Consider the following 17003-nt stretch of genomic DNA (forward strand, 5'->3'; position numbering starts at 1 on the left):
CGAAGTCGCGAAGGCCCCCTCTAGGTTTCAGATGTAAATATATATACATTATACATATTGTATAGTAAAAATAATTAAAAAAACCATAATATAATCTTATAGTTATGGGTACCGTATACCTCATATATTTGTTTTCTTACGGATCACAGTTTAATATACGAATATCAACATTTTAGGTTTGCAAAATCCAATAATTATTTTTAGTAGGTACCTACCTACCTTATTTATTATTTAGAATATATATATTATTATTATTTATTATTTGAAATATAACCCCTAAAATAATTTCAGCAGGGGGGGGTCAAAATGGATATTGCCGCCTGTATCATATTGGTAATAACTAATAAATTGAATATTGTATAAGTATTATGGCATTAGCTACGGTAGGTGTAGTGGTTTTTTTTTTATATCAACGTATTTACGAATAAGTGAGACCTTTTGAAAATCTCCACCTGCAGCCATCAGGTCACTATGACGCTGCACTACCTATATAATAAGTTATTATTAATAACATTAACCTTCAAGGCTTCAAACACTTAAAATGCTCTGCAATCGTACCACTTAACATCATAATATATAGGTATAGTCGATTGCAATTATTGTTTGAATTTTACTTGGTGTTTCCATGCCAATAGGTATTTATTATTTATATTATTTATGCGTGTTGTGTGTACAAAAAACACAAACTTATCTACCTATACGATGTATAAAATGTTGAGAGTAAGTACGTAGTATACCTACGCATAAGTAAAACATTTTAGGGCGCCCTGGACACACGAGTTTTCCAACCCCGCCCACTTTCACGGTGCAATGGACACACGAAATAACAAAGTACCTACGTATAATACACGTATATACTGTATTGTAGACAAGACGTGTATGCCGTTGGAGTCGTTGGACGACCAACGACAACTACGGGATGCGGCACGTCGGTGTGTCTCTTTGTCCGGCGGACGCACGAAGACGACGACGGATGCCAATAATAATGTGCACAGTGCACGATTAGGCGCGATTTTATCACCACGACCGTATAAATACCGCCATGGCCGATTAACTATGTAGAATAGGTAGTCGTGTGAATGAATAATTATAAAATTATTTTTATCTAAATCATGTACTTACTATTCTAGGAAGGTACTGTACTAAATAATGATGAAATTAAATAGAATGCGCAGGCTACGGTCTTGTACTCTTGTACAAACACATTGATGATCTGATTTCCGATCCCTATTTGTTAATTGCAGTCGATAAATAGGTATCTACCTTTACATTATGTTAAAATATTATTGATATAATGATATAAATATAAATATAGTCTATACATTAAAACAAATAGCAATTCGTAAGAACTGAGTCACACTCGGGAAGCTGCGGGAACAATATACATGTAAGCAATTTTTAGGACATTCCGATGTAGGTAACAATATATTATTATGCCTTAAAGTAATATTATGTTTATTAGTCATAGAAAAAATGTCAGATCACCATTATTATTGATAAATATGATACAATTTTAAACTGGCCAATATTATTTACCTTTCGTCTGATTCACCTCATTTAGGAAACAAAAATAATTACATTTTCTCAAAGATATTCATTAAATATTAAAAAGTCAAGTAAACACATTTTGATGTTTTATTATTTAAGAAATATTATTATGTTTGATTATTATAAACTATAATTTAAAACGATGTATCATTGCTTATTGTACAATAGCTAATTAAGCAGTAGGTACCAACTACCAAGGACCTAGCCACCTAGGTAATATTTACGATGAAGAGAAAAAAGTATACAATTTTAAACAAAAAAGGAGGGAATGTGATTATTTGATTTTTTTACCATTTAAATTTTGAATGTTAACTTAATTAAGAAAAATTAAGCCCTATGGGCAATATGATAATACGTGTATTATTTTATATATTGATCATAAATAGGGCTGTGGCCTGTGATTTATATGTAACAGAAAACTAAAAATAACGTACATATACATATATTTAATTAAAATGGCCAAAATATATAATAAAAAATTTGAAAAAAATTAAAATATGTAAACGTATTGAAGTAAAATACAATTCTGAATAGTTTTTGAATGATGTAATTCTGTTTTTCATTTTTAAAAATTATAAGTACATATAACTAAAACGATTTGGTTTTAACACTGACATCTATTAAAAGAACGTTGCATCTTGCATACTTATCACAAGATGTTATTAGTGCATACACATTACACTGCATACTTCATGCCTATTATTTCAACTAGGTGAAAAATTTAACTCCGTCGTGTCTTCAATCGTAATACCACAAAGAATGTTTCCTATTTATTTAATGGTCTTCAATCCTGAATTTTTGTTTAAAACTACTTTCATTTTATTCTTTAATAATTCAGACGTTGGACCCTCAGATTAATTTTTGAAATTGACGACTCAATATTTTTTAAACGTTCACTTAATGGAATTTTGGTATTTTCTAACTTTGATATTGATTCACTTAAAAATTTAAAATTAGACACAATATATAATAAAACGAATTTTATAATAAGTCCTTAAAAAATTTATTTTACCTTGAAAATGCAGTATGCGTATGTTCCATGTTCAGAATTTAACATAGGTAAGTAATACATTTTTTACATTTTTAATTTTATAATAATATTTACAATATTAATTTAATAAATATCATTAAATGCTAAAATGCTATATGTATGCACAACATTTTTACGAGTACTATTAATGAAGTATTAAGGTAGTATTAAGGTGAGTTATGAGTATGAAAAATATTAAATATTTGAAAATGCTCATAATTCACTTAAAAATTAAAATATCGTAAAAACCAATAAGAGAACACAGAGAATGTTCTTACCTAAAAGTTTGATAATAGAACAAATTAAATAATAAAATTCATTGTAATATTAGAACTAAAAGTACACTATTGAATTTGGTAAACGAAAATTTACTATCGTCTATCTCGTAAGTGTGTAAGACAGAGACAACACATGCTGGTGCGACGTCCTCTTAATACTTCTAAACACTCTAAGTCTCTAAACCACCAATTCTGATGATTATTAGGAATGAAATAGACGAAATATGTAAAATAAAATGTCTTTATTTTATTGAAAATCACGTGAAACGAATTTATAATGTTTTAGTAACAATATTATGTATTTACATATAAATCCCAGCCCTAAAATTATAAGGCAATAATTAGTAAAACAATAACATACTTCTTTAAAATGCAAAAACAGTTTTCTAATGTATACAACACGGGTAATAAATATTTACATAAATGTGAGTTTAAATCTGTTCTATATTATCTAAAAATAAGTTTCACTTAGGTACCTCAATTATATGACCAAATCCGTTTTTAAATAGATGGTAATTTATTAGTTGTGGCTTGAATTCATTTGATTCTTGATATTCAACGACATGTCGACATTATAAAATAATTCTAATTTTGGAGAATTCTAATTTTATAGGTTAGGCATAAGGAGAATTATTCTCAATCATACAATGGGAAATCATTATAATCGTTATTATATATTTGTATACTACCACGAAATTGCATACAATTAATATATAAAATATTTCCAGTGGTATATATACAATATATAAAAACTAATAAGTACATATAAAATAGGTACTCATTACGATTTATTTACCACACGTAATTTTTTTATAGCTATCTTATTAATAAAATAATTTTATAATTAATGAAAAACGATGATAGGTATATATTATTTTATTAAACATTATAAAAGTAAAAAGTATATCTAAATTAAGTATGTACACTATAATAAAAAAGGATTATGTATTTAGTTGGTACGGGCTTTTTCCTATGAATTTTTTAGGGGCGTTTTTTCGGTGGATTTTTTCTTCCGGGGCTTAACATTTGGCTGTAATATATTAATTACCATTAAAATAGTTACATTCTACATTATTTCAAACAAATAATAAAAAATATTATTTTACATTTCCAATCTCAAACTGTCAAATTGAAGGTAACTGTTTACTAATTATATTAGTCTTTATATTAATTTAATAATAGTCAATATACATGCACCATATACATAATTAAACTTTCATAACCCACAATTTATGTTTAGTAATTAGTAATTACTATTCATAGACTGTAAAACGTAGAATGACTTCTAATAAAATAGGTTCCTCTTGAAGAAGTATTGTATGTACCTATACTCTTTTGTTTTCATTCTCTATTACAGTCTCAATATTCTATTGCACATAATATTATATTTAACAGCGATTAGGAAATAAATTAAAAAGTTGTCCAGATATGTTGATGAAGATTTGTAAATAAGCTTGAAGGATTGTGTAAAACCGGTTGTCAGATTTGGTATAGTGGCGAATTATTCAGTATATTAGTCAAAGCCCAAAGGAGGACTACACGCCCTCGCACTGCTGTTTGGCAATAAAGGTACAGCGAAAGATGCAGCGGTTCAATTTTTGCTATTAGTATCTTAACCCTCGGGCACGCGCACTTGGACACTTGTAGTACGTATCACAAGAACTATATACACTCGCACGTCTGTCTTGTACTTTCTATTACCTCCCACGCACAATGGATCGTTTATATTTTTACAAGTAACTTACAATGTCCCACTTTTACTTTTCGTCGTTTAAATAATTTGTTTTTCACCTTCGTGTTATTACCTATAAATTACATTAGGTAAATAAGGACAAGGACAGGGACAGATAATGAATAAAAATACTAAACGATTACATATACATTTATATATTTTTTCATCTCCTCTTCATCAATATTTAAAACTCTACTTAGGACAGAATATAAAAAAAAGTATTTACAAAATACAAATACAATATATACTTATATATATTTAAAAATACTATATATAAGTACACTAAATTGGATGATCACAATAAGTAAATAACAACATGATAAAGGTCGACTATATATATATATATTTTTAGTAAACATTCCTATTAAAATTAATCTATTAATGAGATTTAGTTTTGTCTGTAAGACCATGGAAATTCTTTAATTTTCTTTTTTTAACTCAAAGGAACTCATTTAAATGCAAATTGAAACTAAGGCAAGAAGCAATTCTACTAAATAAGTCATAAAATCCTAATAATAGTTGATACTCAAGTTAATAAAATATCTGAAACAAAAACAACGTTATAATTTATTTAATATAACAGTGAGTACCGCTAATATGATCATATTATCACAAAACAAAAATGGATTAATTCTATAAAAATAAAAATAAAATAATATCTATAAGACTGTAATTGTATTTCATAGAAGTAGTCTCATTACATTTTTTTTTTTTAAAGAAACATTTTAAGGGTATTATTCTATTAGCTAGTAATCATATCAAGCGGTATTTACTATAATATTAATTATTATTACATACAGTGTTGAAAATGTTAAAAATCTATGTTCAAAAATTAATATTACAGTCCATATTTTGGCTCCTTATTAATTTATCAGAAATTTATAACATGAGTACCAATATAGATGGATTTATGGAAAAATATTTAATCCGGGACGGATGACATCATTGTTTTGACAATAATAAATAGTTTTAAAAATATGAATGTTATAAAATTGTTACTAGGTAGACATTTTGTAAGTACCTATGTAAAAAAAAATGGCACAGACATGTTAGTAAAAAAATAAAGAAGCTAAACAATTTTTTTAAAGGATTAAATAAATGTGTTAAGTATAGGCCAATTATATTGTTTGTTCATTAAAAAGTATGTAATGTAAAATCAATGTTACGAGTTTTTACTTCTAAATACATAAACTGTTATACTGATACTATACTTGGCCCCTAAGAAATAAAGCAGTCTTTGAAAAAAAAAAAACCATAGGTAATAAGAAACGAAAATGTTATATAATGGAATGTTGTTTAAGCTAAAGGAACACATTAAATTTAAACAGAAAAAATTACATAAATATTCTATGTACAAAAATAAAAAAATAAAAAAGAATAGTCAACTTATTTAGGGTCTATTTATTAAGTACAACAGTTATCCCTGTGATGATGAATTTTGATCGGATACATCTGATCTTCTGAATTACGTTCATCAGCTAGTGATCTAAACCTAACAAATCCATTTTCAGCAACTAACATGGACGGTGAAGGCTGTATGGCTGCTCTCTCTGCATACGCATACATACTTCTAGAGTCATCATCCATTCGTTTTAATGATCTCCTTTCAGTAGTGTGCGCAAATAATTGATGGTTAGCCAATGGTGGTCCACCCATTGAGTATGTGTCATCATATATGTGTTTACCTGTACGTAATGTATAATTGTGTACAGCTTGATTGGCACTGCAGATGGCTGGATAAATGTCATCTGATGGTGGATCACTCCGGGAAACAGTACCACGACATGGGAATAATGTTAAGCCGGATTGATTTTGAGCTTCTTTTTCGCTAGTATATCTCAGTGGCTGTATGGATGCCCAAAATATCAAAAAACATGATGATATTTCAATCACACGTACAGAAAACTGATAACCCCACCATAACCATGGGTTTGGCTGATCTTTACCTAGCATTTCATAGACACCAACCATACCATATAATTGAACTGATGCCATAAGAAGACTCAGCATACTAGTGGCTAATGTCACACGTACAGAATGAGCCAAAGTAGGGCGATGTTCATGGAAGCTAGCTCCAAATATAGTTCCTTGTTTCCTTAAGGAAGCATTAGTCATAGATCTATATAGACATACATATGTCACTCCAAGTATCACACATAATAGAATGTAGATACATTTGGATACTAATGAAAGTATATGAGCTTCTGAATAAAACAATACAATAATACAAAATGCCATATAGCAACAAATAAATATTGCTAATAATGATGATTTTTGTAAATTATAAAAAACTGTTTTTACATCGGTGGCTCGCAACAGAAACAAAAATAAAACTGAATATACAGTCAACAAGAGTGGGAATACAATGTTCAAAGCCAACCCAGACACTTGAATAGATAATGTTCCGTTTACGTTATATGGATCATATAACAAATAAGCACTCCTTACACAGCCTATGATTATTAGTAAACCATGTATAGTGACAAAGTAACCACATGTTAATAATTTCTTAAATGCTCTTATCCTTGCTATACTAACCATTGAACAAAATACTAATATCAGGAAGAGTATAGCAATTAAATAAACATGAACATCCCAAAAAACTCCAAGAATATACCTGGCTCTTGGTTCAGGATGATCTGGCATTGATACTATTTCTGGATGTGATTCAGGTATATCAACATCATTTTTTGACTCTGTTACTTGTTGCTCCTTAAATATTGAAGGTTCATTTTCAGTTGTTTCTTCAGATGTTGTTTCATATACTTGTGATGAAGATGTGGTTTCAATTGGCTGAACAGTTCGTTGTGTGGGCTTGGGAACTTCTTGTTTAACGGTTCGAGATGGTTTAAGATCCTGGTCAAAGTTGGGCTTATCGTTACCTAATAAACCATCCATTTTCTTACCTGAATCATCAAACAATATTCTAAAAACATTTGGGGTTGACAAGTTTTGCACTTGCTGTACTACAATATTATAAGTGTCGTTAAGGCCTTTGAATCCATTAACTGCTGTAGTACTAGTTGGTTCAGAATAAGTAGATTCTGGCACTCTTAACTTATTCAAACTAGGTGTGTTAATTGTCTTCTTTTTTGTATCTGCAACTGGAACATCTACAGGTCTAATAGGTATAAATTCTTTTTCAAATTTTGCCTGCACAATTCCTGGCCGCCTAGTTTGCAATGGCTTTTCTGAATTACTACCCCTAAGTGTTGGTTTATCAGCAAATGGATTGAACCGCTCTGGGGGTAGGGGTGGAGTAAAAGTGTTTCGATCTGGAGGATTGTATGCAGGTATCAAACGATTAGTTGGACTTGTCACATGCTGCTGTTGCTGAGACGAATTAGTCCGTGAAGCCCGAGAGCTTGATCCTGGCTTTGACGCTAGTGTCTTATTGAACAGCTCATAGTCTACACTATCGGTTAATACCCGTCTGTCTAATATTCCCATGTCATGATCAATTATTTGTGCATTGCTGTCAGACACCAGGAGCCAAAGCATTGCCGCAAGCAATACCTGTGGCATGACTGGTCGCATTTGCGTGATATCAGAAACGGACTCCTTTCATTATTATAATATTGTCGTTTTAGGTTTTATTTTTAAAAAAACACTAACTCGGCCGTGTACTTAAATGTAACATGTCAACTTACAATAATACCCTGGACATTACAAAACGGCCGGGTTCACAGGTGTCGGCGGCGCACAGGATACCGATGCAATCCTTTGTCATGATACGCTGTCGACACGACCACGGTAGCTCCTAAGTGTGTCAACACATTTTTACATCAAAACTCGCGCACACCACGTCGTACTACGTTCGAACGATCACGACAGACGAATGTAAAAGATGTGTACAAACGATACGGCACCTACCAAAATCGCACTTACGAACAGTGAATATACGCCCGGAAACAATAAACATTCCTAATAAACCATTACGTCTGGTGCGCCAGCCATTTGCATTTTGTTATAATGAATTTCCCAAAGACCACATAACAATCATATGATTCATGGATGTTATAAACAAATACATTAAAATCGATATAAAAATGTTTGCATTTATCTGTTTGAAAATGTTGAATTGATGAAAATTATCTTAAATTGTATACATTGACTATAAATCTAAAATAAATAATTAGAATAATTAGATACATTCATTTTTAATTAATATTAGAATAATAATTTCTAGGTTGCTAACTTGTATATGATAAGCGAATGTGCTAGATACGATGTCTTGGTATTATTATTATTATTATTATTATTATTATTATCTTGGTTTAGTATTGATAATGGAATACATTTTACCCGCAGTCCCTAGCACTGGCACTGTTAACATAATATAAATATTGTAAATAAGATACAGTTACTGATATCAATTATTTAAAAGAAAATATTTCAATATTAAGATTTACATTATTTAGAATAATTCGTTTGGAAATAGGCAATATGATTTTGAGATTTGGGTATATAAATAATTTTTTTTATACATAATACCTTAAATCTATTTGTTTTTAATATTGATTAGCTAGAAATAAGGTAATAATGAGTAAAAGACCAAGAACGGAACCACCAACTAACGGTCCAGAAGACATTTGGGGTGATGATTTTACTTATGATGAAGTGAATTCTATAGTCAACATTGAATCAATAGCATCACAATCACATTTGTCCGGTAAGTAACTGAATTGTTAATAATCAAACACTCAAAACTATAACTAAATAATATAATAATTATTTCGTTTTTAATTTAATTCTTATCCTAACAAATCAGTTTGTAATTTTCCTTAAAATGAATATAGTTGTTTTATGGTGAATATATCTTAGTATTCAAAATAATGTTTAATCACATTTATATTTTATATGTATATGTATAATATGTTTATCTTATTATTTAATATACATATTGTAAATATGTTTTAGTTCAATCTAGACATGTCTCCCTTCATGTTCCAGTCAATTTAAATAATCTTGGTAAACAAAAGGATAATCAAATTAGAGAAGGAGAGATCAAAAATTTAAAAAATAAAATTAAGCAATTAGAAATTCAATTAAGCAATACAAAACAAGAAAATGATGATAAATTTAAAAACATGAAAAATATTATCGACTGTAAAGATACAGAGCTTAAATTCCAGGTTAGTTATTTATAAATTTAAGTGTAATCGGTAATCACTAATCATATTATACTACAATACTTATTATTTTTGATAGCAACAAGAAATGACTGCACTTAAAAATAAGATAAAGGAAATGAAGATAATTAATAAAATTATTCCTCAGAAAAATGTATCATTTAGCTGTATGAAAACTGGAAGTAACTCAACTTTATTGTAAGAAGAAAAAAAAAATTACTATAATTTTTACTAATTCAAAAATATTTAGGCACAATGCTTCAGAGCATAATTTTAAAAAAAATATATCAACACAAACAATTCAAACCATGAATAATGAACAATATCTATTAATAAAAGATCATTTTCCTGAAATAAATAAAAGTTATGAAAAGCTAAAAATATGTTTGTATCCTGAATTATTTAGTATTCAAAATAATCAAAATGGTAAAATAAATATATTTATTTATGAACTAAATATATGAATCAGCTTTCTTTAAAATGTTATTATTTTTCATTTACTAGATGTAAAAAATTTAAGTACAATACAAGATTGTCATATAATTTTAGCTAAATTGATGGTGTTGGAAACTTTTGATGAATTTCAATCTTACTCATTAATTGAAATGGTAAAGTGAAATAAACCAATCATAACTTAATTATTAAAAAATATAAATATTTTAATTTTTCTACATTTTTTTTAGTTATTTGAAAACTGTAAACATATTTTAGAATCCACAGTTGAAATTCTCCAAGAGACAATAGATGATGAAGATTTTGTCAACAGAGAAAAGCAATTAATTTATAGTTACTTAAATTTAAATAAACAATATTTCAAAAATAGATTTTCTATGTAAGATAGTTTTTTAGGTATATATTTTAATCTAGTCAATTTGATTTTTTTTATTAAATATTTTTTCAGGTTTGATCTTCAATTCTCTCATTTATTGGATTGCATATCAGTATTAACTACTATTTCTAATATTGTTCCAAGAATTGTTATGAATCAAACAAATAATTTATTTCAAACATTTGTACACTTTTTACAAATAATTGGTTCACAAGTAATATTTATTTATTTTCAATAATTTTAATTTTAACTATCTAATTATTCTGCAATTTTATTGATATAGAGTCGTACCCTGGAATATGTTTCTGTAATTATAGCACTGATAAGGTTTCTTACAAATTTATGTAGTTGTAATTGGGATATAACAAAACAAAAGTGAGTAATACAAAAATTAAAACAGAATAATTGTATTTATTTTCCATTTTATGATCACTAGGCAATTAGACATTTATGAAATAATTAAAGAAATAGTATTCTGTCGTCCATGCATTAACATTATACAAGAACTAATACAATTGTTAAGTAAAATTTCTATATATACAGAGATAACAGACAACCTATGCCAATTATCTAGTAAGTTAAACAAGTTTTAAAATTTAATTATTTATAAAAATTATTTAGAATTATATAGATAATTTTTTTAAAGATTATCATGATTTTGTGTTTATTTTTTTTTACGAGTATTGAACTATATAATCCTAAATTGCTACACAACTTTATAGTAACTGATTGCTAATAAATAAAGTATTACTATTTTATCATTTAAATATCACATATTTAATACCTTTTATATCTCATTAAATTAAATGTATTTATATGATCTTTATTAAATTTTTAAAATATAAATCACTATTTATGAGTAGTAGTTGAGTTTTTATATTAAAAATTAATATTGAATATTGATAGTTCCACAATTACATTCCATCTAGTTTATTAATTAAATTTAAAATTTTTACTTTTTATTCCAAATGATAGATAATATTAGTGTTATACATTAAAGTTGGTTATTAATTTTAAAAAAAATTACAAATATATATTGCTAATGACCTCAAAGTAAATTAAACTATACACATAATGATTATCTTTAAAAAAAAATAAGTCTTTTTGTTAAATATCATCACATTTATGATTAATACTGTATATATTTATTTATTTTTAGCTACCAAAACATTTATTCTATCTGACAGAGTTAGTACATTTACAACAGGTAGATACCGTAGATTATTTTATAATTTATTTAAAAAATAATTGTATGATTATTAATTTAGGAACATGTGTTCTTCGTGTCCTTTGTCTTCAGCTAGAACTTCTCAAACACAGTAATAATCTCATCATAAACTATTTATATTTTGTAAATATACTTTTAAATAGTACACATGTACCTAAATGGATGCATAAAATGCCAAATAAAACATGTGATTGTACTGCATCATTTATAGAATTAACTATACAATGTTTATACATTGTCTTCAACATTTATGAAAAAGGTAAATTTGGTTAGATTTTTTTTTTTTAATTAATTTTATCTATTTACATGTTTATTATTTAGAAAGAGAATCTTATGACATTGATTTATTAAAACTTGTGGAAGAAATTGTTGAAAATAGTTATTCTATATTATATCGTTTGGGAAAGTTAGATGAAGAATTTCGTACTCACATAAGTAAATGTAAGGGTCGTTATGATGTTATTGTTCGGAAAATTCAAAAGCTTGAATTTGACAAATCAAATAGTAAGAAACACTTTTTTATTTGTTGAATTAATCATAATAATATTAATATTTGTATTTATAAAGAATTTTTAGTAAAAGAATTGAAAAAATTTGAATTCAAATCATTAACGCATAGCCAATACAATTCTTCTGTAATTTATGAAGTATTTCCAATTGATAAACCAAAGTTTACACAAAAATCACAGTACCAATTTGATGAACCTAATAAACAAATTGTTGAAAATAATAAATGAAAGAAATAATTAACAATGCATAAATTAGATCATATAGAGCAATAATATGCAGGTGTGTATAATAATTATAATAAGTAATTGTAATATCTTAACAAAATATAGAATAAAAATATTTATTAAAATTATTATTCAATAAGCTCTTCCTCATCACTAAAGTATGAATTTTTACGGTATACTTTTTTATTTGTATGTGTTACTTCAACTTTGCTACTTATGTCAATATTATTCTCTTGCTGAAAAAAAAAAATATGACCAACATATATCTTTGTTTATGTTAATAATGCTTACTTCCTCATGTATAACTGCACTTAATGTCTCCATATGAGATAAATCACATTCTTCTTCTTCGCTATTTCTTTCTTTAAAATTTTTAGTTTTATCATAAAATGCTGTATCCTCTTCTGAGCTAGGATAAGATTCTTGATTCTGTAACAGAAAATCAAGAAATCATTTGAAATATATACTAATTTATTATTTGTTAAATTAAATATTTTTTTCACTTTGCTACATCCTTCATTGCTATTTAAGTTTTTCTTTTTTTTTTTTTTAGGTGGTGGCTGTCGTTCGCCCAAACAATTTTCAGGGCATTTGTAACTGAGATGGCCTTCTTTGCCACATTCGTAGCAAAAACTTTTGTCAGTATACTGACGTTTTCTGATAAATTCTGTACTACGGCCATTATCTAGTGCAATAGAGCTTTTTAATGTTCGTCCAAACATCTAAGACACAAATTATAGTAATTGTTTTTTAAGAGGTACTGATAGATTAAAAAAATAACGATGATGTGATATCATTACTTGTATGCCATTTGTAGATTTAACACAATCGTTAGCTTCATTTTGATTAAGAAATAATACAAATGCCACTCCTTTACTTTGGCGTGTTGTTTTATCTTTAACTATAGTAACTCTAATATAACAAAATTATATTAATCATAAATTCAAGTGATTTATTTAAAATGGTGCAAAATGTATGTTTAGAATTAATGCATATTTATTAATTATTGATATAATTTGTATATTAATATTTGTTTATTATTGTTTTTTTTTTAATTTATTGATTTTATAAATAAAATAAATTTATAATATTTAATTCCTTTGATTCAGCTATATAGTTACCAATTATTTGTTAGATATTTATTCATTGCTGATGGAAGTTGTTAGGGGTTAAGTTTTATAAATCTCAAAAATTCACAAAATGCATAATAATAAACATATTAATAAATTTAAATTGAATATTTAAAAATGATTTTTATCTTGTTTTATTTTTTTAATATTCCTTCAAAAATTATAATATTATAATATTCCTCCATTATAATTTTGCAAAAATGGAACAGTTTCCAACTAACTGAAGTGGATTTAGCCCAAAAATATTGGGTAGGTACAAGGCCAAATTTTCTGTGTGATTTAATAAGGAATAAAACATTTTTTTTTTTTAGTAAATTTTATATAAAATATAAACTTAAGTAATTTGTTATTAAATAGTATTTGTGTATTTGTTTTTTTTAATGTAAACTTTTTAATTTCCATAATTATATTTTTCAAGTATTAACTTATACTCAAATTGCTTTTATTTTTATTAATTTTCCTTATCATCATTTTACAGTATTTTTATATGGTCTTAAATCGCAGTAAAGTCCATTATATAATATATAATTTAATATATATACAGTAAAAACTCTTTATAATGAAATTCATTACAACGAAAAACTCTATACAATGTAAATATAACACTATAGTGGTTTGTTTGATTTATATAACCTATTATATAATTCTTATACCCTCTCTATTACAAAATCTTTTGGTCCCTTCAAATTCGTTATAATTTTCACTGTATATAGATGAAAAAAAAATATTTTTTTTCAATTTAACTTTTAACAGATTAACAAACATGTCTGAGTTAGATTTATTAAACTAAATAATTTTATATGATTATAATTTATTTACTCAGTTCTTACTACTTATATTATACTAACATATAACAACTTATGATTAAAAATATTTTATAACTTTATAATTGTAGAAAAATTTGGTATAAAGAAATATTATAAGTAAATGTAAATAAGTAAACTTAGTTTTCTATAAAGATTCATAAACAATTTCACATGGCTTGTTTATGAGGTTATGAGTATGTTCTTTTTCAATAGATAACAATGCTAAGTCCACAATCTAAAATATATCTTAGATCATAGTTAAGTCATTTAATTTTTATTATAGTTACATTATCATGGTTATTATAGTCATCTTGCATCCACCTTCTTATATAATTAAATAAACTACATATATTTATTTTAATTTTGTGTACTAAAGCCTTACTTTTTCTGAGAAATTTATTATCTAAAGAAATGAGCAAGTATCACTCTGTCATTTAGCTATACATTAATTATCGAGCAGATCATTGTAACATGTTAAATTTGAATTAAATTATAAATCATTGAAAATGAAAAACAATTCTTAGCAAATACAGTCTATCGTCCTATATTTCTATGTATAAAAATGTAATAGACTTTAATAGCATATTATGTGAAGTACGTATATATTAATGCTCCAAAATGAAAATTTGAAGTCATTGATTAATGTTAATGGATATAGACAATAACATCACTATTCACTGATTACCATAGCTTTGAATAAACAATGTTTCAACAGACTAAAATTAATAACAAAAAACCCATTTAAAAACTAAGAGTAGTTTTAGATTAAATAATTTAATTATATTAGATTCTAAAAAAGTAGTTTTGGATAATATTGAAATGACAAAAATGGGTGACGTTACAAGATAATTTCTCTGTTTAATATTTGATATAAAATATTTCTGTTGTTTGGTATGTATAATGGTAATTCTTTAAAGTTATGTTAAATAATATAATATGTATTGACAAATTAATACATTAAAATTATTTAAATATAACTGTAAGATTTGTTGATCGTTTAATAAGTATTTAGTAATTAGTATTTATATTAAAAATCATTTTTATAATAGTAAGCTTTATTCTAGAATAATTTAAAAACATAAAATCAAAGTTAAGTAATTATGAACACTGAAATTGGTTTAGTATGGCAGTATGGGGTTGTAGATACAAAAAGTTTAAAATATAATATGTTATTATATTTATTAATGAATTTAAGTTGTGAATTTAATTATCCATGATATCTCATAAATATTATATATCATTGGTCCGGTATGAAAAATCAATATAATATGTAAGATTTGATTATAAATAAGTTTAAAAAAGTTTTAGTTCATGGATAATATTTTAATATTATCCTGTATTTCAACTTTTAAGACATTTATCAGTCTCATAAGAAAAAAAATAGTTTTCATATATATTATATACCTACTTAACTACTTTTCCATATTTTTCAAATACTTTATGTAAATCGTTGTTTGTTAAATTGAATGGAAGATTCGAAACATATACTGTACATTTACTTGGAGCTAATTTATTCATAATGAATGGTAATTAAAAATCAAAATTCATATCATTTAATAGAATATTAGGACATAACACTGATAACTTAATAAGTCAAAAAAAGAAAATCTTAGATCACAAATCATAATATTATCATATACTTTAATTAACTGTTGTCTATTACTAATAATTACTAATATAATAATATATATAATATATATATAATAGTAAGAAAACTTTTAACTATTGAGTTGCGACTTTGCGAGTACAAGTGTACAACTGACAACTGTCAACTGATAACTGATAAGATACAGGAAATAGGAATCACATTTCGGAGTCCGATTCAGAATTGCAGAATGCAAACTGCACTCTGCTGTAGTACTATAAAGTACACATTACAACGGTAGGACAGTGCAGCAGCTGCAGCATCAGACTGTTATTGTTGATACACGCTGATATAAACCATTCATTAAATAAAAAATATCATTATATATTAAAAATGTATATTTAATCAATGCCTGGTTATCCTTTAAAATGTCTATAGCGATACCACGAAAAAAATACACCTATAACTACAGTGGCGTAAGGCGTAACCAGGGTGGTTGGATGTTTAACCTCCGGATTTCCTCCCAATACTTTTCCACCAAAAATATATGTATTTTTATTTATATTATATTGTTATTGTATATTAATATTTCATTCATTTTGGTAGGTACCTACTTACAGTACAAATATATGACATTCAGTGGCATAGCAAGGGTATGGCGTTATGGCAAATTGTGCCTACGCCAGGGGCGCAAATCAAATTTGTGCTTCAAAATTGACACTTAATTTCTTCTACCTTAATAACGACATTTCTTCATTATACATTTTTAAATTGAAATATGTATAGTTTTGTTTATCTCCAGCCTTAAAGCGAGAAAAGAAAATTTTTAAAATTTGAAATTTACATTGTATTAATATACCTAACTGATAATTATTATTTATTATATAATATTGTATTAATTAAATACATAAAAAGATGTTAAATAAATATCATATTGTCATTTTTTTAATCACTAAAAAGGCGCTTTTTAG

General features: G+C 26.4%; 3 protein-coding genes across 4 annotated transcripts; 1 reads left to right on the plus strand and 2 right to left on the minus strand.

Annotated features, from left to right (window-relative positions):
• Positions 1 to 4727: 4727 nt before the first annotated feature.
• LOC132919414 (uncharacterized) lies at positions 4728 to 8562 on the minus strand. Its single transcript, XM_060981002.1, has one exon. The coding sequence runs from the start codon at positions 8123 to 8125 to the stop codon at positions 5993 to 5995; it is 2133 nt and encodes a 710-aa protein (XP_060836985.1). The 5' UTR covers positions 8126 to 8562; the 3' UTR covers positions 4728 to 5992.
• A 316-nt stretch (positions 8563 to 8878) lies between these two features.
• Positions 8879 to 13759, plus strand: LOC132919415 (uncharacterized). Its single transcript, XM_060981003.1, has 14 exons — positions 8879 to 9260; positions 9509 to 9723; positions 9800 to 9918; positions 9971 to 10146; positions 10225 to 10328; positions 10404 to 10552; positions 10622 to 10763; positions 10833 to 10924; positions 10986 to 11122; positions 11709 to 11756; positions 11818 to 12036; positions 12099 to 12281; positions 12345 to 12566; positions 13065 to 13759. The coding sequence occupies exons 1-13, from the start codon at positions 9131 to 9133 to the stop codon at positions 12512 to 12514; spliced, it is 1884 nt and encodes a 627-aa protein (XP_060836986.1). The 5' UTR covers positions 8879 to 9130; the 3' UTR covers positions 12515 to 12566; positions 13065 to 13759.
• LOC132919417 (zinc finger CCHC-type and RNA-binding motif-containing protein 1-like) lies at positions 12386 to 16199 on the minus strand. 2 transcript variants are annotated; one of them, XM_060981005.1, is made up of 6 exons: positions 15856 to 16199; positions 13312 to 13423; positions 13015 to 13233; positions 12803 to 12940; positions 12608 to 12747; positions 12386 to 12482 (listed from the first exon to the last, which is right to left on the minus strand). In XM_060981005.1, exons 1-5 carry the CDS (start codon positions 15963 to 15965, stop codon positions 12640 to 12642), a joined length of 687 nt encoding a protein of 228 aa, XP_060836988.1. In that variant the 5' UTR covers positions 15966 to 16199; the 3' UTR covers positions 12386 to 12482; positions 12608 to 12639. The 2 variants fall into 2 exon arrangements, with proteins under 2 accessions (XP_060836988.1, XP_060836987.1); XM_060981004.1 differs by lacking the exon at positions 12386 to 12482 and having other exon boundaries at positions 12539 to 12747.
• Positions 16200 to 17003: the final 804 nt, after the last annotated feature.

This window comes from Rhopalosiphum padi, chromosome 2 (genome assembly GCF_020882245.1).
Source record: "Rhopalosiphum padi isolate XX-2018 chromosome 2, ASM2088224v1, whole genome shotgun sequence".
Lineage (NCBI taxonomy): Eukaryota > Metazoa > Arthropoda > Insecta > Hemiptera > Aphididae > Rhopalosiphum > Rhopalosiphum padi.

Bases quoted from the DNA above. Each gene is read 5' to 3' on its own strand.
- LOC132919415 (XM_060981003.1), top strand. From the start codon at position 9,131: ATGAGTAAAAGACCAAGAACGGAACCACCAACTAACGGTCCAGAAGAC. The intron at 10,329-10,403 runs GTAAAGTGAAAT...CATTTTTTTTAG, and splicing joins CTTACTCATTAATTGAAATG to TTATTTGAAAACTGTAAACA. The intron at 10,553-10,621 runs GTAAGATAGTTT...ATATTTTTTCAG, and splicing joins TTCAAAAATAGATTTTCTAT to GTTTGATCTTCAATTCTCTC.
- LOC132919417 (XM_060981005.1), bottom strand. From the start codon at position 15,965: ATGAATAAATTAGCTCCAAGTAAATGTACAGTATATGTTTCGAATCTT. The intron at 13,424-15,855 runs GTAGGTATATAA...TTGTTATATTAG, and splicing joins AAATATGGAAAAGTAGTTAA to AGTTACTATAGTTAAAGATA. The intron at 12,748-12,802 runs GTAAGCATTATT...TTTTTTTTTCAG, and splicing joins GTGCAGTTATACATGAGGAA to CAAGAGAATAATATTGACAT.
- LOC132919414 (XM_060981002.1), bottom strand. From the start codon at position 8,125: ATGCGACCAGTCATGCCACAGGTATTGCTTGCGGCAATGCTTTGGCTC.